The sequence below is a fragment of the Labeo rohita genome, chromosome 14 (genome assembly GCF_022985175.1).
Source record: "Labeo rohita strain BAU-BD-2019 chromosome 14, IGBB_LRoh.1.0, whole genome shotgun sequence".
In the NCBI taxonomy this organism is placed as follows: Eukaryota; Metazoa; Chordata; class Actinopteri; order Cypriniformes; family Cyprinidae; genus Labeo; species Labeo rohita.
This window is the reverse complement of record NC_066882.1, coordinates 13,129,219-13,153,931: the sequence shown is the minus strand read 5'-3', so window position 1 is coordinate 13,153,931 and position 24,713 is coordinate 13,129,219. Positions and strand designations below refer to the sequence as shown.

The 24,713-nt window shown below is 33.3% G+C and overlaps 1 protein-coding gene across 8 annotated transcripts in view; it reads right to left on the bottom strand.

Annotated features, from left to right (window-relative positions):
• The window catches only part of diaph2 (diaphanous-related formin 2), a 494,681-nt gene that overhangs the window by 327,076 nt on the left and 142,892 nt on the right, over positions 1 to 24,713 (bottom strand). For all 8 annotated transcript variants that reach the window (XM_051128238.1, XM_051128239.1, XM_051128240.1 and 5 more), the window contains 5 exons: positions 15,023 to 15,097; positions 14,833 to 14,902; positions 14,022 to 14,158; positions 8,853 to 8,961; positions 4,082 to 4,192 (listed from right to left, as the gene is read on the bottom strand). In XM_051128238.1, coding sequence (XP_050984195.1) covers positions 4,082 to 4,192; positions 8,853 to 8,961; positions 14,022 to 14,158; positions 14,833 to 14,902; positions 15,023 to 15,097 — 502 coding nt within the window. The remainder of the gene's footprint in view (positions 1 to 4,081; positions 4,193 to 8,852; positions 8,962 to 14,021; positions 14,159 to 14,832; positions 14,903 to 15,022; positions 15,098 to 24,713) is intronic.

Sequence of the window (24,713 nt, the reverse complement as noted above, 5' to 3'; positions counted from 1 at the left end):
TATGCTTTTATATTGCAATAATTTCTCAGTCAACCTTCAAATGAATATATATATAGAAACACTTTTACTTTTCACTTTAAATAAAAATATATTATAGTTGTCAATCGATTAAAAAAAAAATAATTAATCACATGTTTTTTTTCTGAAATTAATGATTAATCCCACCTAACATTAAAATTTTTAAATATTGTTTTAAATTGCAATCATTTCTCATTCAACCTTCAAATGAATGTATAGAAACACTTTTACTTTTCATTTTAAACAAAAATATATTATAGTTGTCAATTGATTAAAAAAAAAAAAACGAATAACACGTTTTTTCTGAAATTAATTGTGATTAATCCCACCTAACAATAACATTTTTAAATATTGTTTTATATTGCAATAATTTCACATTCAATCTTCCAAATGAATGTAAAAACACTTTTACTTTTAGCAAAAATATATTATTGCTGTCAATTGATAAAAAAAACCTAATTAATCACACATTTTTCCAGTAATTAATCATGATTAATTGTGATTAATCCCACCTAACATTAAAGTGTTTAAAAATAATTTTATATTGCAATAATTTCACATTCAATCTTCCAAATGAATACAAAAACACTTTTACTTTTAGCAAAAATATATTATTGCTGTCAACTGATAAAAAAACCTAATTAATCTCAATTTTTTCAGTAATTAATCATGATTAATTGTGATGAATCCCACCTAACATCAAAGTTTTTAAAAATAATTTTATATTGCAATAATTTCACATTCAATCTTCCAAATGAATGTAAAAATACTTTTACTTTTAACTTTTTGCTTTTAGCAAAAAATATATTATTGCTGTCAACTGATTAAAAAACGAACTAATTAATCACACATTTTTCTAAAATTAATCACAATTATTCGCAATTAATCCCACCTAATAATAAAGTTTTAAATATACTTTTACATTGCAATAATTTCACATTCAACCTTCAAATTAATATAGAAACAACAAAGATTTTTTAAATATTTGTTAAATATTTTTTATGACTGAATGTGAGTATCACTGATACCAATATTACTGATGTCTCTAGGAAATTATTCTTTTTACCTAATATTTAACCATTGGCTATAATCATTCAAAACGTTATTGATTTCATCTTTTTTCTTTAGTTCTTTGATTAATAGACATCACAGCTGCTGGGTTATTAGATTATTTGGCTGCTATTACATAAGTCGGAGTGTGCGTCTCCCAATTGATATGGTCGTAAAGATGTTCTGTGACTAAATAAACGCTCAGAAGCTGCAGCTGTTAGTGGACTGGCCAATCCTAGCTGTGCCCCTGCATTAATTGTGTTAAATATTTTCAACACCGTTAAACTGGAAAAAATAACCGCCTGTGTTACAGCGCAAATTTTGACAGCACTAAAATACATGCATTCAAATGTTACACTTTATAGGCATTAATAACCTCAAAACAAGAAGTGCAAATGGAAAGATAAAATGTCTTTGCCCAAACTTCTTATTTGAAGAAGGAAATCCAAAGGAAATCACCTTTAAGTTGATGGTTTGACATGCTAATTTCCAACATTTATTTTTGGTTTACACTGAATTTTTTTTTTGCTTTATGAGTGCGTTTTTTGCAACAGGTGACTTTCGTACAACTCTGGCAGCAATTTAATGACGTCAAGGCTTTGATGTGATTGGTTATCAAGATATGCAGAGGTTGGTCATCTTTGAGAAAGCGGTGCTTGTCAAGTGTTTCAAAACTCAGGTGTCAATTAAAACTATAAGTCTGATTAGTGTTGTACAGCGCTGAGAGTCAATCTGTTTTTCTGTGGTACCCAGATTGTCTTGCTATGTATACCGGTAACATATGCGACGGATCTAAAAGCTTTAGAGAGGGAGAGAGATAAAGAAAGAGCGGATAAAATAGGTGTGCTTTACAACTCCACTATGAATCACTGCTGGTGTAGTTTATGGATGGTGAAAAGCCAAATGTAACCCAATTTCTGTAGTTATCAATCAGTGGACTATACTTCAGGCATGCCATCTGTCTTAAAGAAAGAGCCAATCAGAGAGAAAGAGCGCTCGCAATGCCGCAGTAGGAGGCAGGACCAAGTCTCTCTCGCTCTCCCGCGCACACACACACATCTATCTCCAGAAATGTGTATTTTCATTTCATCAGACACCATTTTCTATCTCTCCTTGAGGATTTAGCGCATCTCATTTGTCTTTCACTTTGTTTCTTTCCCTTTGCACTTGCCATTTTGAGGATACTAAAACCTGGAAACTCATTATTCACAATTAGAGAACAATGTCATATTTAATTGTCCTATTAAACTTCCAAATACATTATTCATAAATTACGATAAGCTCATCATATGCGGGGGTAGATTGAGATAATTATAATAATTGCAGCAATAATATGGGGAGCAGTCAAAATGACTTATTAAGAGTGAGGAAATGCCCACATAAATGAGATGGTGAGTGATGTGCTGGCCTGGTTGCGGGCTTCGTGGCGGCGTGGGGCAGAGATCTGCGTGCTGATTGATAATCATGTACGAGGGGAATGGCCTTTATGAAACAAAGCTGTGCCATTAGGGAGGACGACACTAAACCAGGGCACATTTTAGCAGTTTTCAATAGTTTTGTTCATTTGTTCAAAAGTTTTCATTTGTTCTGTAAAGCAGTTTTTCAGTCTTCAGCTGTTAGCTTTCACTGATGTCATTTTAAACCCAAACTCTTTAATTAGAAAACAACATCTGTCATTTGATGACAAAAATGATGTTGTACATCTGTAGTTGAGGTATTTGTCTATTTATTTACTAACTTATCTTTACCACAAAAGAAAAACTAATTAGCACATATCATATTATAAAAAAGTTCAAAAATAGTACATAAAACAAATAAGTAATGAAAGCAATGAAGTACAAAAATAAAAATTCAAATGGAATAACAGAACAAAAATGATAGAAGAAAACAATCAAATGTCAAAAAAATAATAATAAATATTAAAAATATCACAGAAAACAAATAAGTGATGAAAAAAACAAGTGTCAAAAAATTAATACAAATAACAATAGTGCATAAAAACTAATAAGTAATTAAAGTAATTAAGTACAAAAATAAAACAGAATAAAAGAAAAAAGATCAAGTGTCAAAAAATTAATACAAATTAAAAATAGTGCATAAAACAAATAAGTAAAGAGAGCTATTAAGTACAAAAATCAAGTGTCAAAAAATTAATTAAAAATGAAAAATAGCGCATAAAACAAATAAAACAATGAATCACAAAAATTAAAATTAAAATAGAATTTTTACAAATGAAATACAACAATAAAACAAATAGAATAAAAAAACAAATAAAACAATGAATCACAAAAATTAAAATTAAAAAATAGAATGAAAATGAAGTACAAAAATAAAAATAGAATAAAAGAAAAAAATGATAAAAGAAAATTAATAAAAAAATTACAAATAGTGCATAAAACAAAAAGTAATGAAATACAAAAATAAAAATTAAAATAGAATAAAAGAAAAAAAAATGATTAAAGAAAATAGTGTCAGAAAATCAATAAAAATTAAAAATAGTGTATAAAAAATAAGTTATAAAAGTAATGAAATACAAACATAAAAATTAAAACAGAATAAAATAAAAAAAAATCAAGGGTCAAAAAATGAAAAAAAAAAGTGCAGTAATGAAAGTAATGAAGTACAAAAATTTAAATAGAATAAAAGAAAAAATGATATAAGAAAAAGCGTCTCAAAAAAATTAATAAAAATAGTGCATAAAACAAATAAGTAATGAAATACAAAAATAAAAAATAAAATAGAAAAGAAAAAAATGATAAAAGAAAAAAGTGTCAGAAAATCAATAATAATTAAAAATAGTGCATAAAACAAATAAGTAATGAAAGTAATGAAATACAACAATAAAAATTAAAAAAGAATTTAAAAAAAAGAAAAACAAAAAAAATCAAGCATCAAAAAGCTTATAAAAATTTAAAATAGCGCATAAAACAAATAAGTTACGAAAGTAATGAAATACAAAAATTAAAATTAAATAGAATAAAAGAAAAAAATGCTAAAGCAAAAGTATACTCACAGGTAGGATTTTCTTGAGGCCGCAGCGCAGAAACTCATTTCGTAAGTGTATCCTGAAGTCTAAATCATCGGGGGATGTAACGAGGGCATTGATCAGCTGCATGCAGGCCACCTGTATTCCCACACACACACATAACCACCATTTAATGCAAGCAAATTCTTAGAATCATCCCTTTGGCGATAAATGATTAAAATGTAGCACCCTGCAACAGCCTTATTCATACTGCTCTCATCTCTCATCTTAAAGAAAAAAATCAATATATCACATTACATAAAATAAAATGAATTCATAAGGATGGAACGAGGCAGTTGCCACTGTGAAGGACTGGGAGAGAAAAAAAAAAAAAAAAAGGAAGAAAAGATGCAAGTGGATTAGTAAAGCTGGAAGGAGGGATGGAAAGAGGGAGCAGGCCTGGCTGAACAGATGTGTATTTTTAATTGATTTATCAGATCAGGGCAGTGGGCAGGGAGGAGTGCTGATGGTTCTTAACAGGCTATAAGGTGGCTCCAGGGAGCCGGCCAGGATGAGGAGAAATGTTCTTCGCTTGGTTGATCAATGGAGAGTGGAAAGATCAGTCTTGATGGACATGTGAACAGTCTTCCTATACATTCACCAGCTTTGGCCTGCATGTTTCATTCTCCTGCATGATAGCGGATCTGTCATTCTGACTCTCGCTTGTTCTGCCTTCAAAGATCGGCCACAAAAAGAGAAACCTGACTTGAGTCATGGGAAAGAGAATGCTTGATACGATATTTAGGAAATGACATTTGGAGGATATGCATAGGATTGATTGACTTTTTCTGTCTCTGCAGGGGAAGTTCGAAGGAAAGCTCGAATCAATTCAATGAAACTTATGTGTATGTTTATACAGGGCATGTTGGTTCTAATATGTGCTGTAAATGAAAATGAAACTTCCTGACACAAAACAAAACAAAACAAAAAAAACAAAAATAAAAAACATAACTGAGGAAAAAAATACTACCTAAACTATACAGTAACAAATAAAATAACATAAAGTAAAATAAAAAATAAATAAATAAAATAAAATAAACTAAGAAATACAAATTAACTGTAAATTAATTATAAATAAATAGATCATATAAAAAATAAATAAAATAAAAATAAAATAAACATTAAATTGAATAATTAACATTAAATTAAAATAACAATTTAAATTAGCTAACAAATAAAATAAAATAAAAAGATTAATTCAAAAAATAAATTGGATAGAAAAATAAATAAACATTAAATTAAATAGAACATTAAATTAAAATAAAAAATAAAATAAAATAAATAATTAATTAGAAAAATAATTACAATTAAAGTAAAATTAACACTAAAATAAATAAAACATTAAAACAATAAAATTAAAATTAAATAAAAAAATAAATAATAAATTAGATAAAAAATAAACAAAAATAATAAAATATAAGTAAAATAAAATAAAAACGGGGGGAAGCAAAAATAAACAAACTAAAAATCAAGCGGATAAAAAACTGTCAATAAAAATTAATTGATGTTTAAAAATTCTGCTTTCCAAACTGTGGGAGATTTCTGAGATTAACATGGGGAAAAAAAAAAAAAAATAAAATAAAATAAAAAACTAAAAACAGAGGGAAGCAATAAACTAAAACTAAAAATCAAGTGGATAAAAACTCAAAATAAAAATAACTTATTGTTTAAAAATTCTGCTTTTCACAGCAGTAGTCATCAGGAACCATAAGGCTATTCTTAGGCAGAAATAAAATAAAATAAAATAATACAAAAAAAATGCAAATAAAATATAAACTAAAAAAAAAAATAAAATAAAATAAAATAAAATAAAATAAAATAAGAAAACGGGAACTAAAACTAAAAATCAAGTGGGTAAAAACTCAAAATAAAAATAAATTATTGTATAAAAATTCAGTAGTCTTGGCTGAGGAGCAGCCCGTTGGCATCAGGAACGATAATGCTATTCTCGATTCCTTCTCTTGAAGTCCCAGTAACTCAGGGGAACACAACGAGGCCCATTTTGCTCCCATTGTGCAACATTATGCCTCCACATAAGTTCTTAAACCTTTTCGTATTCCCACTCCAGCAATTATTTCAATTTGAATCACTAAAGAGGCCCACTGAGTGAATCCAGATCGTTCTCGGAGTTCTCCGGAGGGCAAATGCATTTCATCATCAACACATCAGCCTGTTTGGAACGATGTTTGAGATAGGGTGCTGGTGCAGGTTGAGGAACTTATTTTCCTTTATGGGTTGAGCGTGCAATGATGAGCTTCAGCAGCACAGTGCCGGAGGTGGATTCCAGCAGAGTAATTAAAAAACGGCACTGCTGGGACGGTTTTAAGTTTGCGTGCTTGCGTCACCAAAATGGCGTGACGGCAAAACACATTTTAATCACGTTTAAAAAGTCAGGCTCTGCAGCCCATCGCAGGTTTTAAAAGTGTTTAATTTCTTTTAACCGCCAGCGTTGGTGAGGTGTTTTAATTTACTTCACAATTAGTGGCGGTTCTTTTCATTAAAAGCCTTTTTTTCAAGGAGGAAAACAAGGCACCAAATCAAAGGGATTCATTCCTCCCTTCTCCTCGCGCTCGCCCTGTATCGTATCGCCGTCTTCTTTGCTCTCAAGAGCAATGCAAAGATTAGGGATTTGGTTAATGAATGTGTGAGAGTGGCTTGTTGTGCTTGGTCACAGATCACTGCAGGCTGTGGAGAAGCAGAGAATGATAAATACAGGTGTGGTGCTGCATCCTTGCCCTTTTGATTCGGTTCCTCTGAGACCAGCCTGGAGAATGCAGAGGAAAAAGTAAGAAGGGAAGATGATAAAGTAACCATCTCTCAAAAAGAGGTTTTTCTTTTTTTTTGGGTTGTTGTTGTCGCTAGTTTCCAGAGCTCCAGGTTCTTTGTGTGACCTGGTTGGGGCTGATTAGGATTTAGAATACACCTCCCGCTCCATTAGAATAGCCAGCAGCTAGCTTCCATCTTGTGGCGTAGGTGGCAGGGTTGACAGACGACCACAAAACACAGTGAGAGGAGGGATAGGGGGACTTGTTTACATGTCAAGCTGAGCCGGGGTGCAGAAGAGCTTTGAGTGACAGATGTGCCAATTTCTACCTGGCTCCAGCATCAAAAAGCGCATTGAGAGTGAAGAGGGCTCACACATTGACTGACACTAAACAGAGCAGATCTATATCTGCTGCCCTGGGCAAGCAGAATTCTACTAATTATTTGAAATAAGTGAAATAAAACATGAGGACGTATAAAACTTCAAAAAAGTGTGATGTCGATGTGTGTTCTGCTTGACTATTCCTTGCCCGTTCTAGAGAATAACAGATGCAACATTTAAATTCAGACACAGGCTAAAAAATAAAATAAAATAAAATAAAATAAAATAAAATAAAATAAAATAAAATAAAATAAAATAAAATAAAATAAAAATTAAATAAAGCCAATTTTGAGTTTTCTGTGACATGGTTATAAACTAAACTAAAATAAAAGCAATAAAAACATTAAATTAAATAACAGATATTATAGCAAATAAAAATTAATAAAATATAAAATAATACATAAATAATTGAGAAATACAAAAATAAAATAAAATAAAATAAAATAAAATAAAATAAAATAAAATAAAATAAAATAAAATAAAATAGCCAGTTATGAGTATTCAGTGATATGGTTATAAACTAAGCTAAACTAAACTAAACTAAACTAAACTAAACTAAAATATAAACATTAAATAAAATTAAAAAAAAAACAGACAATATGGCAATTAAAAATTAAAAGAATCCAAAATAATACATAACTATTTGAGCAATCAAAAATGAAATGAAATTAAATTAAATTAAATAATAAAATAAAATAAAATAAAATAAAATAATAAAAAAATAAAATAAAATAATAAATTAAAATAAAATAAAATAAAACAATTAAAATAAAATAAAATAAAATAATGACAGCACAATAAAAATTAAATTAAATAACAGATAATATAGCAATTAAAAATTAATAAAATCTAAAATAATACATAAATAATTGAGCAATACAAAATAAAATAAAATTAAATGAAATTAATAAAAGAAAAGAAAAGATCAAATAAAATTAATTAATAATAAAAGAAAAGAAAATAGCAATAATGACAGAGCAACAAAAATGTATTAAATAACATATAATGTAGCAATTCAAAAATTAATAACATCTAAATAAAATAACAAAATATAATAACAGATAATATAGCAAAAAAAATAATAATAAAATCTAAAAAAATACATACATAATTAAGAAATACAATATAAAATAAAAAAATAAAAAATAAAACTAATAAAATAAAATCAAATCAAAAATGATCTTGTCTGAAGTTCTAAAGGAGACACATGGGCAACTAAGATTATTTTACAGAGAATCTCTATGCCTGCTCCACATTAGCATGCAGCATTTCAACACAAAATGCTGTTATTCACTAACCTCTAATAATTAAATTTAACAAAATGCTAAAATAAGTTATAAAATATATAAAATATAAAATAAGGATACTGCTGCATTATTCTTTATAGCAAACACAACCTATTCTGTATGTAAACTTTGTCTATTAAGAAATGAGCCTTATTCTAGACTGTTTTTTAGAACTATAGGTATTCATTTTGCAGCTTATAAAGTCTGTGTTACCTGAGCAAGTATGTATGTGAAAGATACATGAACATGAAGGTAATAAGGTGGTGTGGCAGGTGTGGAAGGCCAGCATTCTGCCTTTCTGTATCTCAGACAGGGCACCAACACTGACCTGTAGCTGCTGGGCTTCGTGGTTCTCCAGCCCCTCCACTATCGGAGCAAACCTCTCCTTATTATTCCTCTCTGCAGCAATGGTCATGGCTGCCAGGATCTTATCCAGACTAAAAAAAACACGAAGACAAAAAACAGTACGTTTAGGTAAACAAGCTTTTTATCAAAACACGATCGTGACACTGGTTTGAAAATGTGCACCCGAGTTGGTCTAACCTCAGTCTTGGACATTTGCTCAGGGGAATTGGAACAAAGTCACAGACTTTAATATAGAGTTATAGCTCACTGGGAGTTTGCAGTACCAAAGCAAGCCTAATGTTCTCCATAGTAATAACAGAAACCTTTTAGTCTACAATATGTGATATTGTGTCAGAAACAAAATCGAAGAGATGCGTTTAGACAGAAGTACAAGGAATGTTGGTGAGAAAGCAAATTAAGGACTTTACAAGGTCCCATGTCTGTTTTGCTGACTCAAGCACTGGTGGATTGCAGCCCATGGCTAAGGGAAAAGAATAACAGAATGCATCATAGACAAAATAATAACTGCAGAACAAATCATCGCTTGTGTAAAAATAGCCCATTCAGGAAAGAAACTGTGTGTATCATTGTGTCTTCCTTTTATCAGTTTAGGAAACAGAAAATATTCTATTCTATATTCTATATATTCTAACATGCAATTCATTCCTTTGATGGCAAAGCTGAATTTTCAACAGCCAATACTGTAGTCTTCAGTGTCATATGATCCTTCTGAAATCATTTGCGCTTTAGCGGATTCAGACCAAACTTGGTATGTTTTATAACAAGTGTGACCTGATGGCACATGAGTAGTTTCAGCACAGCGCCACTTACTGGTCAAAAGATATACAAAATTGACTTTTTTGTTTAGATTTTCAAAACAGTTTCACCAAAAATCATAAGAGTGATCTCATTAGATTCGGAGTAGCATACCAAATCAAACGATACCAAATTTTCATATGTCAGTCATTTCGAGCGTGGACTATCATGAATTTTGTAGTAAAATGCTGTTTTTTTCATGTGCTTTAACGTATTGTTATGAATCTTATAGAATCGATTTTGAGAATGTTATGTAATTTGGCACACGGACAGAGGACAGTCTCCTCATTAACCACAGCAAATTTGGAGTCTCTAACTCAAACTCTCTAGCGCCACCCACAGGCCAAATTTGCACTCATGTTTCTGCTAATAACTTTTGAACCGTAAGGTCTAAAAGCTATTTTTTTTCTTCTTATTCCTTGGCTTACAAGGAAATTGTAATTTCTATTGTCAATATTTTTCACAATTTTGAATTTTCACTTTTGAATTTTAAATTTAAACTTGTCCTAAACAGGTTTGTCCCATTTTCACCAAAATTGCCTCAGATCGTCTTCAAAGCATTTTGGCAAAAAGTTATCAAAAGCTTTTTGATACACAAACTATTTTCGTAAAGCACGTTAATGAATTTGATGAATTTTGCGCAAAAATGGTCATGAGGCTATATCTTCATAACACTTTAGCGGATTCAGACCAAACTTGGAATGTGTTATAAGAAGAATGACCTGATGGCACATAAATAGCTTTGATGCAGTGCCGCATACTGATTAAACGATATTAAAAAATTGACATTTTTGTTCATATTTTCTGAACACTTTGACCAAAATTCATAAGAGTGACCTTGTTAGATTCAAAGCAGTATATCGATTCAAACGATACCAAATTTTCCTACGTCAACCATTTTGAACATGGACTATTCTGAATTTTGTAGTAAAATTCATGTAGTTTTTGGAACTTGTCCTAATCAGGTTTGCCAATTTTCACCAAAGCTGGCTCAGATCATCTTCAAAGCATTCTGGCAAAAAGTTATCAAAAGCTTTTTGATATACCAAACCATTTTCGTAAAGTGCGCTAACAAACGCAAAAATGGTCATGAGGCTATATCTTCGCAACGCTTTGGCGGATTCAGACCAAACTTGGTATGTGTTATAAGAAGCATGACCTGAAGACACATGAGCGGTTTTGATGCAGTGCCGATTCAAACGATACCAAATTTTCCTACATCAACCGTTTTGAATGTCGACTATTCTGAAGTTTGTAGTATAATGCTGTATTTTTCAAATGTTTTAACTTATTGTTATGAATCTTATAGAATCGATTGTGAGAATGTTATGTAATTTGGCACACAGACAGAGGATAGCCTCATCATTAACCACAGCAAATTTGGAGTCTTTAACTCAAACTCTTTAGCGCCACCAACAGGCCAAATTTGCACGCATGTTTCTGCCAATAACTTTTGAACCGTAAGGTCTAAAAGCTAAATTCTCTTTTTTCTTCTGGCTCCTTGACTCATAAAGAGTTGAATGCATGAGAAAATTTTTATTTATATGGCAAATATTTTTTTGCAATTTAGATTTTTCCGAAATATTCACTTTTTTTTAACTTGTCCCAGACAGTTTGTCCAATTTTCACCAAAATTGAGTCAGATCATTAGATTATCAAAAACTTTTTGATATACCACACTGTTTTTGTAAAGCGTGCTAATGAATTTGATAAAGTTTGTGCAAAAAAGGACATGAGGCTATATCTCTGCAACGCTTTAGCGGATTCTGACCAAACTTGGTGTGTGTTATAAAAAGCATGACCTGAGGGCACATAAGTAGTTTTGGAAAAAAAACATATGAATATTGTTTATAAGTTCTGACCAAAAATTATAAGACTGGTCTCGTTCGAACAGTATCTAATTACCATGTGTTGGACTATCTGGGCATCAGTCATTTTGAGTTTTGTAGTAACACTCTGTATCAACAAATGTCTCTAACAGTGGTCTCCAACCCTACCATAGTTCAGAGTAAAGCTTCAACCCTAATCCAACACACCTGGACGAGCTAATCAAGGTTCAAGGATACTTAATTACAGACAGGTGTGTTGAAGCAGGGTTGGAACTTAAGTCTGCAGGAAGGGTTGGAGAAACTTGTTTTTTACTGGGTAATTAAGGACAGCTTCTTAGTTCTTCATTTTACCTCTGTTGTGCTTGGCCCCTATTTTATTAATTATTATAAGTGCTCAATTATTAATAATGGTTATTTTTATTATCAATGTTGAAAACAGTTTTTGCTGCTTAATACTTTTCGTAAAGGCATTCTTTGACAAATAAATGCTTTTACTGTCATTTTTGATCAATTTAATTTGTTCTTGCTAAATAAAAAGTATCCTTTTTTATTTTTATTTATTTATTTATTTTTATTGTACAATACTTAACCCAAAATTTTAAACGATAGTGTATCAGGGGTTCCACAAAAATATTAAGCTTTTTATATATTTTTAAGAAATATAATTAATAAATAAGTATATTATTTTATATTATGATAGAAAGCTGCAGTAGTGTATTCTTCCTTTTGATGATGTTTAAATTTGAAAAAGTCTATTATGTGTAAAAATCTAAATTATGATTTATACAGGCAGGCAAAAAAGCTAATCAACTCTTATATGCGACAGATTATAAAAGCTACATACTAGTGATTTACACCAGATGTTACGTTCACTTGCACATGTCTCTTTATGCCCAAAATCGTTTTGCTTTGCTCCGTCGTGGAAGAAACTGTGGAGAGAAGTTTTGTCGAACAGCTAGGTGTAAGATCCGTGTTTTGTGATCCAGGTGATTAAGTTGTAGTCGTGAGTGGGCTGTACAGAGTCTTTCATGCTGGTTCAAACATGGCTTCAGAATAAGCTACACCTGCTCAACTCCTAAAGAGGGCTTTGATGTGACAGCACTAAACATAAGCCAGTGTCACTGCACAGCGTTTGAGGGGGAAGGAGCTAGTTTCAGCGCTAAGTGAGGTATCAGCATTTTTACAGCTGTCACACAGATCTGCACACTCTCTGATCACCTACACACCCATAAAAAACACTAATCTACTCACCTACCACACACCGACTCACCCAACCTGCACTTAGCATGTGCGCATGAGTCTGTCTGCGTGTGTTTGGTTGTTTACTGAAACAGATCCCGGGGCTGAAGGTACTGATCGTCAGATAAAAATGATCAGCTGCAAACTCAGGTTTTTAATTATTCAACTACAAAACTAACAGCACGTATATGCTTAGCCAGAGGCTTTCTAGCAGGCTAATTTGAGAACGGCGTAGTAAAGTGTACCACTATTGCACTGCAATGGACACTTGCTAAGAAATATCAGAAATATATACACCGCCGTTTAAAAGTTTGGGATCAGTAAGATTTGTAGTGTTTTCTCATGCTCATTTAAAATTCCATTTATTTAATCAAAAATACAGAAAAAGTAATATTATGAAATATTATTGCAATTTAAAATAACAGTTTTCTATTCTATTTTAACTTTAAAATATAATTTATTTATGTGATGCAAAGCTGAATTTTTATCCCTCAGAAATCATTCTAACATGCTGATTTATTATTAAAATGATCAATGTTGGAATTATTTTTGGAGCCTGTGATACTTTTTAGGATTCTTTGATAAATAAAAGTTTAAAAGAGCAGTATTTATTCAAAATAGAAATATTTTCTAACAATATAAGCTTTTACTATCAATGTAACATCCTTGCTGAATAAAAGTATTAATTTCTTTCAAAGAAAGAAAGAAAGAAAGAAAAAATTGACTGACCCCAAACTTTAAATGGTAGTATATATATATATATATATATATATATATAATTTTTATTATTATTATTATTATTATTATTACAAAATATATCTATTTTAAATAAATATAAAAAACTAAATAAATAAATAACTAAAGCTATTAAGCTATTCTTTTTACCGTTTTATTCATCAAAATAGTATCACAGGTTCCAAAAAAGAAAAAATTAAGCATCACAACTGTTTTTAACATTGATAATAAATTCTGATTTCTGAAGGATCATTTAAAACTGAAGACTGAAGTAACGAAAAAAATTCAGCTTTGCATCACAGGAATAAATTCTATTTTAAAGTATATTTAAACAGAAAACCACTATTTTAAATTGCAATAATATATCACAATATTAATGTTTTTTTTTCTGTATTTTTAATCAAAATAATGAGCCTTAATGAGCAGAAAAGACTGTATTAGTAGTAGCATTCCATATACCGTATTTAATGGCACTTCTCAAGGGAAAATACCATAGAAAACCACATCAAATTATACTGAGCTGATGATCTTACATGTTCTCCTCTCCGATGATACAAACAGCAGACAAAATCTTGACAATCTCAGTCATCATATTAGTCTGCTTGGGATCGATCGCCCTTGCGAGGAGAAGGAGGCTTCGTTCGTCCCCCAAGATCCGTTGGAGGCCATACTGAAAACAAAGAGACGTCTCATTTTACTACAACTTGTAAAAATTTTAACATTCTACAATAGATAATCCTTTTAAACTTCAAGCAAACACAACGAACCCCTTGTGTATGAACAAATTTAGGCTTTCTTCTCCTGCAAGAGCCAATTAGGCAGGTGTAGATATGTTTTAGGATAAATTATTTTAAATGAGAACAGGGCAGCAGGGACAAATAATCATATTCCTGCATCTCTGTCTTCCTCACAGGGTGTAATACACTACACTTGACCACAGTTTGAACAGAATAAATTCACTTGGGAGGAGGGGAATAAATGAAATAAATAAAAACATTACAGAAAGTGTTTGAAATAAAACAGCATTCATATTTAACATGGCTGAGGTATAAACTGAATCATTTCAATACCATTTGCATGAAAGCAGCTTTAGAAAATATTAAATGTGATGATTATCTAGAGTTGAACTAGCTTCATTTGTGTTTGCTCCCATTTAATAAAGCAGCAACTATTTCAATCAGAAATGTATTCATTCTCAAGGACAAGTAAGGAGCTGGCATGATTTTATATTCTTTGATATGCTGCTTTGCAGATTTTTCTCTCTTTTTTTTTTTTTACTTGGCACGTGTGGGACACAAAATGATATAAACTACTCATGGTGGAGCTTTTAAATTCTAAACACACCTTATTGTTCATGAAGGCCTTGAGGCACTGAATGAGTTTATGCTGGTTCTTCTTGTCAATGTTCTCTTGCCTGAGGAAAAGAAAATCAGTGAGTAAAGAGTAAGATAAGAGCGCGTGAATGAGCAATCCAAAAGCACTGAAGAAAGGGAATTTCTTAAAACGACAACATCAGAAAGTCCGCATAACTTACTGTTTCTTGTCAAGAAGCCTCTCCAGCACATCCAGAAGCAGTCCAAGACCTTCATGGCCAAAGTTATTCACCCAGCTAAAAACAGAAAGAGACAGGCAAAGAACTATGTTAGAATACATAAGCCCACCAACAAGTGCACTGCAAACAAGTTCATTACAGGTTAGAAAAGTTTGGTTTTGAAGATGAGCTGGGTTCCAATATTGCTTCTCAACTCTGGAAACAGTGAGATTTTTGTAGCTGTTTTTCCCACATCCACATTACAGACAAACAGCACAGGTCATTGTGGCACTTGCAGCATCGTATACCAGATGAGTCATTCTCTGTCTCTCGGAAAATGCCACATGTGACAAGAACATGAGAAAATATCATGATTTTGTTCCTCACGTCTCAGTTACTGTGACAAATTTTCCACATATGTGTGACCAGATGGAATTCTGGAGGAAAGAATAAAATATTTATGCATCCTAGAGACGATATTTGACTTTTTTTCCCCACGCTGATAATTAAAAGTCATTAAAACAGTTTTCTTTAATAGACCGTTTGTATGTCTTTGTACTAAAACACTCACAGTCAACTCTTACATTTGCCATTTTTTAAAAATGATGAGGCCTGGAATCACCTGATTAACACTTCTGAAAACAGATTCATCTAAGAATGCCGCATTGCAAATGAAGTGAAGGAAAATGCAAATGAAACAACTCTTTGTGTGTGGTGCCTTTAGGCAACTTGTGCAGGCCATGCACTCCAACAGGAAGACAAAGCAATGCATGGGAGATAACAGTAAAACTGATAATGGATTGTGTAAGATAATTGGCTATAAAACACAATGTATCTGGAGGCATTAAATGATCTGGGGGGATAAGAATAGGGAGAGATAGAGAGAGCGAGAGAGCTAAGCAGCATGTGATCGCATTTAGAGTATGCCATTAACATCACTTGTTCTTAGCTCCAGATTGTCAATAAACCCAAATACATGGGGCAATTTGTTGCAATAAAGGACCATAAGTCAATGAGTTATTCCTTTCTTTTTGATAATCATAGTGCACAATGCAACATGCATATTAAAGTCATTTGTATAAACCCATATGGTCACACAAGACCTTCAATTAGGGGTGACGCCTGTAGCCCAGGGCAGTTTAAGGCGGCTAAAATGCCTATTTTACAGATCTGCAATTAAATTAGTCTAAAATTACAAAGACAGAGGCTCACCATGCCATTACTCAAAATTCATTAGCGACCCAGCAAACTCAATTTGAAACTTATTACCATTTGCTGTACAGTACATTATAATGGCCCGATTTGTTAATAAAACATAACAGTATAATGTGCAAAATTTATACCCATCTGTTTACAGGGGGCTTGTCGTTTATTGTTTTCAATTTGGTCTCATTGCGTTTCAACTGTTTGTTGAAAGAAAATGCACAGTTTGAGGTCCTTAATGAAAAATTGTGATCTTCGTGAGCAACCTTACCAAGTCTTGAAATGTAAAAGCACTGCTGCTGTGGAGGTAGTTGGTGAAAATGAGGGATTCGAGAACGACGTGGTTGAGTGTATCTAATTTACTTACAATAACAGTGTGGGTTATGGTTTCAGTCTGCAGCAGATGAGTGTTGAAAACATCTGAGGTAGTGTGGTGAGACCCAATGAAACCTTAGCCAGCGTTGACATTGTACCGCTGCGGTCATGTCACTCAACAAAAGCAACAAAACTCTAACCACACTCAACCTAAATTACTAAGCAAACAAGATTTTGCAGAGAGATGAGCCACCAGTTCACAGTGCAAGTTATGCACTGCAGTCAACACTGAAGTGCCGTTTCGGGCAATCCATCTTTTCATATGCAACTATTACAAAAGGTTCAAACTTTACTGATGCATAAGATGGAAACACGATGCATTAAAAGCTGGGGGGTGAAAACTTTTTGAATTTGAAGATCAGGGTAAATTTTACTTATTTTGTCTCCTGGGAAACATGTAACTATCTTCTGTAGCCTCTGAAGGGCAGTACTAAATGAAAAAAAAAAAAACATTTAGGCAAATAAGAAAAATGTACACATCTCCATTCTGTTCAAAAGTTTTCACCCCCAGCTCCTAATGCATGTTTTTTCCTTCTGGAGCATCAGTGAGCGTTTAAGCATTCTGCAATAGTCCCTCAGTGTGAAAAGATGGATCTCAAAATCATACAGTCATTGTTGGAAGGGGTTCAAATACACTAAAGTGCTGGAAAATCAAAGAATTTGTGGGACCTGAAGGATTTTTCATAAGATGACCGGGTAGTCTAACTGTTCAAGACAAACAAGGGACTCATGAATCACTAAAAAAAAAAAACACAGCTGTGGATTATTCAGGTAACCACACAATATTAAGAATCAAGGGGATGTAAACTTTTGACCCAGGTCATTTTTATAAATTCAACTATAATTTTCTCTTGTGGACTATATGTAATCATCTTTTATGTGAAATATCTTATTCAGGTCAGTACTAAATAAACAACAACATGTATTTTGTATGATCCCTCTTATTTTGGTAAAATAATTGACATTTTTAATGATTCTGAAAGGGGATGTAAACTTTTGACCTCAACTGTAACTAATATAGGATATGCATTTAACACAATTATTAATGCACAAATAATAAAACTGTTGTCAATACAAATTTTCATATTATGGTAAATATTACAATTCCACACCACTGTCAAAGTAAATACAAATGCATTTAGGAATTAAAATATCATCCGTTTCTGTTGTGTTGTAATTTTTTTTTTTTAAACCACATTTCGAAAATGTCTGAATTATGATTTTGTGTAATTTATTTAGCAGAACTAATCATAAAAGCCTCTTCAAGCAAAGTTACCCAAATCTAATTCATAAATCAAAAAATGTTATTCCAAAAACTCGTTAGTAATTCCCGAGGGGAACCCACGGCTCGAAAACGCTCATTCTTTTCCAGGTTTTAGGACTACAATTTGAACAGCTTTATAAACATGTAGTGCAGATAATTCAAATTCAAATTAAGAAATCACATAAAGCTATATGCTCATACCACTAACAAGCATGAAAATGGGAGGAAAACGCTCTTTCAAAAGATAACCATGTCAGTAAAAGATGATTGAATTAAAAACACCAGCATGGAGTGCTATCAGATGTGTTTTTTCATCACTCTTAAGGCATCTTCTCTCTGCGGTTAGAGGAATTATGCATCAGTTTAACACGTTTGCGATTCATTAAGCATCTTCACCTGTCTTTCTGTCTGTCTGCAAGTCAATCTTAGATTACCTGTCAGCTTTTCCCGGAAACCCCTGAGTAAACAACGCATCATTTCCTGTCAAATCAGCTCATCAGTGACCTACCCACACTCTGTGGCATGGATCCAGCGATTTGATTTAGACTTATTCATGAAATATTGATTGGGATAATCCTGGAGTTAAGCGGCGGCAAAGCCAGCAGAGTTACTTGACACGAGCAAACACATTTTCTGGGTTAAATGAAACATGCATGACCTGTTAAAGGATACATATATTTATAGATAATACTTCTAAAAAAATCAATAAACTGACAACGCTTAACCTTTTAGTGCACAATGCTTAAATAAATGCATAAACACTGTTGTCTCTATGATAGTAAAATATTTATGTTTGCGCCAGCAATGACAAAATATCACTGCCAAGTAAATTAAATGAAAAATCGGCAACAGTTGTGACAATACAGCCGTAATTAGGTTTGACATTCAATTTGCAATCACAGAGACATTATACCGCTATCATGAACAACACATAATAAATTGCAAATGCATGTAAAAAATCAATTAATGATCACCAGCAGGAGTGTATTGTATAACACCACTTGACGTTCTAAAAGTCAGTTAACTGCCTATATAACTGCAGGTTATTTTCTGACCCCGTGCCTTTATTTTCAGAACCCTCTAATGTCAACCAAAAGCCTGGCTGTTGAGTCTGACATTGTTATTGCACTTGAAGAAGCTCTAGAGTGTTGTGTCATTGAGAACACTCTATGAGAGCAATGCCTTTCAAATTGTATTAGGGCTAAGCCATGGACGGTCTCATTCGACTGCCCGTGGCCTATTCAGCACTGCTCTATTCCACTCGAGGCCCTCTGCTCCTAGCAACAAATTGCTCTCAACATTTCAACCCACCACTGAGCACCAGAACAGTTAGTCACCGACTAAATATTGCAACTGAGGCCTTTCTGCTGTTCATGACAATGTCCATGACTCTGAGTGATGCTGAAATCACAGGGAGGCTCAAGGCAAGGCTGAGAAGAGATTGTCTTCCACGGTTTAAGTACAGTATCTTTGTAATGTCAGGATTGTGAATAAATCAATGAATTACAAAACATTTAAAAAAAAAAAGACAGCAGGCTTCTCATTATAATGTGCCACATTCATTCTTCTAGAATTATCTCAACCCAAGTCTTTCAAGCTATTCTTAACCTGTCTTCTGTTAGCCGAGAAATCTAACATGGATACGGCACATTCATGCTTAAAGGCCATGATGTACTTGAGAAACCAGATGAAAGGTCAACATAAGCGTGCAACGAAGAATAGACTGAAAAAAGAGCAACACATTTTAATCAACACAGTAATAGGACAAAACATCCACAAGTATGATCTACCAACTTAGCAACATAACATTTCAAATTAATTATATTTTTTTGGAACATTTCCAGTCAGTTGTTCTTTCTGCTCTAACGAAGACATTATTTTCTGCTTTTCTGTTCATCCCATGGCTGTTATTTTGATGACAAGGCAAAAGTTTGCTTATCTTTTCCCTCCCTCCGTTTTGATCCGTCTCTTCGAATGAATATGCAGGAGAGAAGTCGTAATTATCTGTGCTGGGTGTAGTGAGTGATGGAGAGTTAAAAAGGGAATGAAAAAAAAATGCTTGGCTGATTTCTTCACAATTGTGAAGTGGACAGACACGGGCAGCCTGTCTTTTCACACAGCCTTTTGCAGACGCATGACAGATACTGGGTTTTGGAGCGTTAAACAGAGACTGAACCCGGTGGCACGCTCGAAGAACAATATCCCTGGTGTCAGTGTTCTGTGATGTGTCTGCCACACACTAGAAGGAAGGCACTGGGGCAAGAACCTGCTCCGTTTAAAAGAGCCGCTGTTCCCTCTAATGGCATTTGGATCCCAGCAGGAGTCTCAATACAGCCACAATGACTGCACATCAAACCACATCAATGCCAGCTTTGCTTCTTTCTGGAATTGTAGGCTGTGAATATGGGGTCATGATAACAAAGAAATAGTGGAAGGTAGCAAAAGTGTGCGTGTACGAGAGAAAAGAGGGAGCAGCAGCAGGATTAAACACATTTAAAATTGCTGGGAATTTGCTTAAGTGATGACTGATTAACAGCATTAACTGGTTTAGAAAGGTTTCATTGATAGTGGGTTTCTAGAAGGTAGAATGTGCAAACAAAACAGAACAGGACAAAACAGAAAAAAAAAAACAGAACAGAACAAAACAAAACTGTACAGAACAGGAAAAAACCAGAACACAACAAAACAAAACAAAAAAAAAAACAGAACACAACAAAACAATACAAAACATAAAGCAGGATTAAACACAATTAAAATTGTTGGGAATTTGCAGGTTAAGTGTTCCAAGTTAAGTGACCAATTTAAGTGATCAATTTAAGTGATCAAATAACAAGGCTTAAAAAGGTTTCATTGATAGTGGGTATTCAGAAAGTAGAATGTGCAAACAAAACAAAACAAAACACAGAAAAAAAACAGAACAGAACAGAACAAAACTGAACAAAAAAGAATAGAACAAAACAAAACAAACAAAAAAAAAACAGAAAAGAAAAGAACAAACTGAACAAAACAAAACCGAACAGAACAAGACCAAAAAAAAAAAAAAAAAACTAAACAAAACAAAACAAAAATCAGAACAAAAAAGAACAGAACAAAACAGAATAGAACACAAAACAAAAAAATAAAGAAACAAAACAAAACAAAAAGACACAAACACAAAAACAGGTTCTTAAATGGACTTCAGAAATTAAAATGGATTTTTACAAACAAAACAAAACAGAACAAAATAAAACAAAACAATGCAACAAAACAAAACAAAAAAACAGAACAAACCAGAACAAAACAAAACAGAAAACAACGAACAGAACAAAACAAAACTGTACAAAACAGCACAAAAAAAAAAAAAAAAAAAACACAACACAACAAAGCACACAACAAAACAGGTTCTTAAATGGACTTTAGAAATTAAAATGTATTTTTACAAACAAAACAGAACAGAACAAAATAAAACAAATCCAAATAAACAAAACAATGCTACAAAACAAAAAAAGAACAAACCAGAACAAAACAAAACAAAGCAGAACAGAAAACAACAAACAGAATAAAACAAAATGGAAGAAAACAGCATAGCAAAAAACAGAACAAGACCAAACAAAACAAAACAAACAAAAAAAAAAAAGAACAGAACAGAACAGAACAAAATAAAACAAAACCAAACAAACAAAACAATGCAACAAAACAAAACAAAAAAAACATAACAAAACACAAAAAACAGGTTCTTAAATGGACATTAGAAATTAAAATGGATTTTTACATAACATAAATACAAACATGCATAAAATGTTTTGCTGTTGCTTTATTTGTAAATTGATTTTTATCTCCTGTCTGCTGCTTTTTGCCGTCACAGCTCAGAATTGTCGCTAATGCAACTAGATAGCTTTGTCCAGATATTAAAAACCTTCATGTCCATGTCTCCCAGTCTTCCTTCAACACTTTCTCACGTTAATGTGCAATCATTTTAATGATCATTTTAATCATTCTTGTGTTAGTGCGAATCAAATCAGAGCTTCATTTCCTGTGTGCTAAAACATTCGCTTGAGCTATGAGGAAGCTGACCCGATGTGAGCCGCGCGGGACAGTTTAACTTAATTCACCAGAGGCCATAAATATTTTAGACTTAAGTTCAAACATCTGGTATTATTGATCTGCTGGTGAAGTATGTCAGAGAGCGGACAGACAGGGACAAGGGAATCAGCCATGACAGTCACCTCGCATGCTAATGGATTAGCGATTCCCTCGTTCAGAAGTCAATGGCGGCGCGCGTGTGTGCTCGCTGCGGCTTTTCGCGCTGCCAAAGGACTGATGTGGGCTGTCACTCAGAAACATGTAGGTCACCTGCTCCTCAATCTCCTGACCCAAATAACTCAAAAACATCAGATACACAGAGGAAAAATAAACCTAAAAATACTCTAATATGGAGCAGTGACATATAATCTATCTATATCACACGTTTGTAATGCTTGTCATGGAATTACGGAATTGCACTCAAAATAAAAAAATACAGACAAAAGAAATCCATATTAGTCAGATCACTCTACCGCACTATGTAATTTTCAGTGTGAGACAAGCCCCCGAAAACCTCCCATAAAAGGTGAGGAGGCTTGACAAAACAATTAATAACAAGAGAAGATGCGGTGAAAATCACAGACAGCCCAAAGATATTGAATTTAGCGTGGCAGAATACTAATTTTCCCCATGTACCTGTGCAATACCATTTCTCACTTAAATCAATATGGAATTCAAATCAGATATCTGAATTATGTATGCCTTGCTGCAGGGCTCCGCAGATACGGCTAGCTTTGAGGTTAACAGATGGTGGCATAAAATGAAATGGGCATCCCGCTTAAAATATACCCAGTCACGAAGGACATCAGGATTGGTGGGTTCCTTTACTGCCTCGAAAAAAGCTCTTCTGTAGCGGCAGATGTGACCACTGCTTCTATTAGAGCCTCTGTAACACAGTCTCAGGTACACCGGCTCGCGCCGACACGAAAGGCTTGACAGGGCGTGCAGGGCTATGACGGCTAAACGCGTGATCAATAATCTTCACGAAGAAAAACAGCATCTATTTTTACAGACCACTTAGCCGCGACGGCAGAAAACCGAATAAGAAGTCCAATCAAACTCTGGGTTTTACATAGTGATAAACAACATAATTAGTAAGTGGCATGTATTTGCACAAATGAAAGCCAGAAATAACTTCACTTCTGAACTTATTAAAATAAAAACACTGCAGTTGTTAAAAATGGTTACTTTCTTCATTAGGCCAAAGCGAATGAGTGGAAAACATTGAATCTCACACTGTAGCTGTGCACGTATGAATTGATAATTTGTCCAACTTCAGTCCTTTATTTCTCCTTGACGCGGGCTGGATCAGGGGAGCTGATCCAGAGCCTGAGGGCCAGAACTAGGTTTCTAATAACATTTGGAGTCTGGAGAGAGAGAGGGAGAGCGGAAACTAGCCGCACAGCACAGGAAAAATGACCTTAGCAGAGCGCCGCAAACTCGGCCTCACTCTTCTGCCACGACCATGCAGACGATTTATTTCACGGACCAACAGGTGAAGTTTTGATAACTTTCTCGGGGTAACTCAACATGCAGTAACTCTAAAGATGTTGGATGTTTTACCTCCAAAGACTGGAGCCTGTCTGCTTCCACTTTTCTGACCTTGACAGCGAGGAAACTACATCCCAGGCCCACAAAGTAAAAGATGATCAACAGACATCACCCAGACAGTTATTTCCCAATACTTATACACTATTAATCAAAGTTGTCTTCTGAGACAGAATTGTCCAATAATTCAAAATGTATTTTATAAAATAATGAACACAGTTGCACTTCACAATATCAGTTTTAGCAGTGCGTGAGTGGATTTTCTTTACTTTATGCCCATCATCAGAATTCAGTTGGAGAAAAAAAAAATTCCACAATGTCAAAACACATTTAGAAAATCAATAGCCAGGTCGCGAAAGAAATAAAAGTTTAAAACATTATAAACATTTTGCAGCAACGTCTCCTGCCATTATCCATCATGACAATTTTGGCTGCCCATTACATTAATAGAATTTCTTTAAGCAGCCTCAGCGAAACATACGCCATGCCCATACACGCACCATTCAATATGGAGAAGTTATTGAATTTTGCCTTGTTTTCAAGTAATCCTTTTTTACTTTAGTAAGCTCTGTTACAAAACTTGGACGTGCCTACATCCTATCCATCAAGCATTCTCGTAAGTGACAGACTTGGAACAGTAACTTTGTGTAGCACACAAAAACACAATACTCAATATCGCTATCGTTTTTAAATCAACACTTTTTTCTGCTGAAATCAAAATTAATTTTGTCAGAGCTGTGGTACAGTGATATCTTACCCAACTTTTCTTTTATAGGTCCCTATAAAAAGGCACAAAATATGATAAAAAAGATACAAATATACAGTATCGCCCACTAATATTGGCACCCTTGGTAAATATGAGCAAAGGGTGGTTGTGAAAATAAATCTGCATTGTTTATTCTTTTGATCTTTAATTAAAAAAATTAATAAAATTCTAACCTTTCATTGAAGTAAAACAGTGGAAAGTGGGGGGGAAATCTCATTATGAAATAGTTCACATAGCCACAATTATTGGCACCCGATTATTGCAATAAGATAACAGTTCTGAGTTTTCTCCTATAATGCCTGATGAGTTTGGAGAACACCTGACACAAGATCAGAGACCATTCCTTCATCCAGAATCTCTCCAGATCCTTTAGATTCCCAGCTCCATGTTGGTGCTTCTTCTCTTTTGTTCACATTGTGTTGATTTTGATGTTAGTTTTGGATCATTGTCTTGATGGAAGATCCAGACATGGTCCA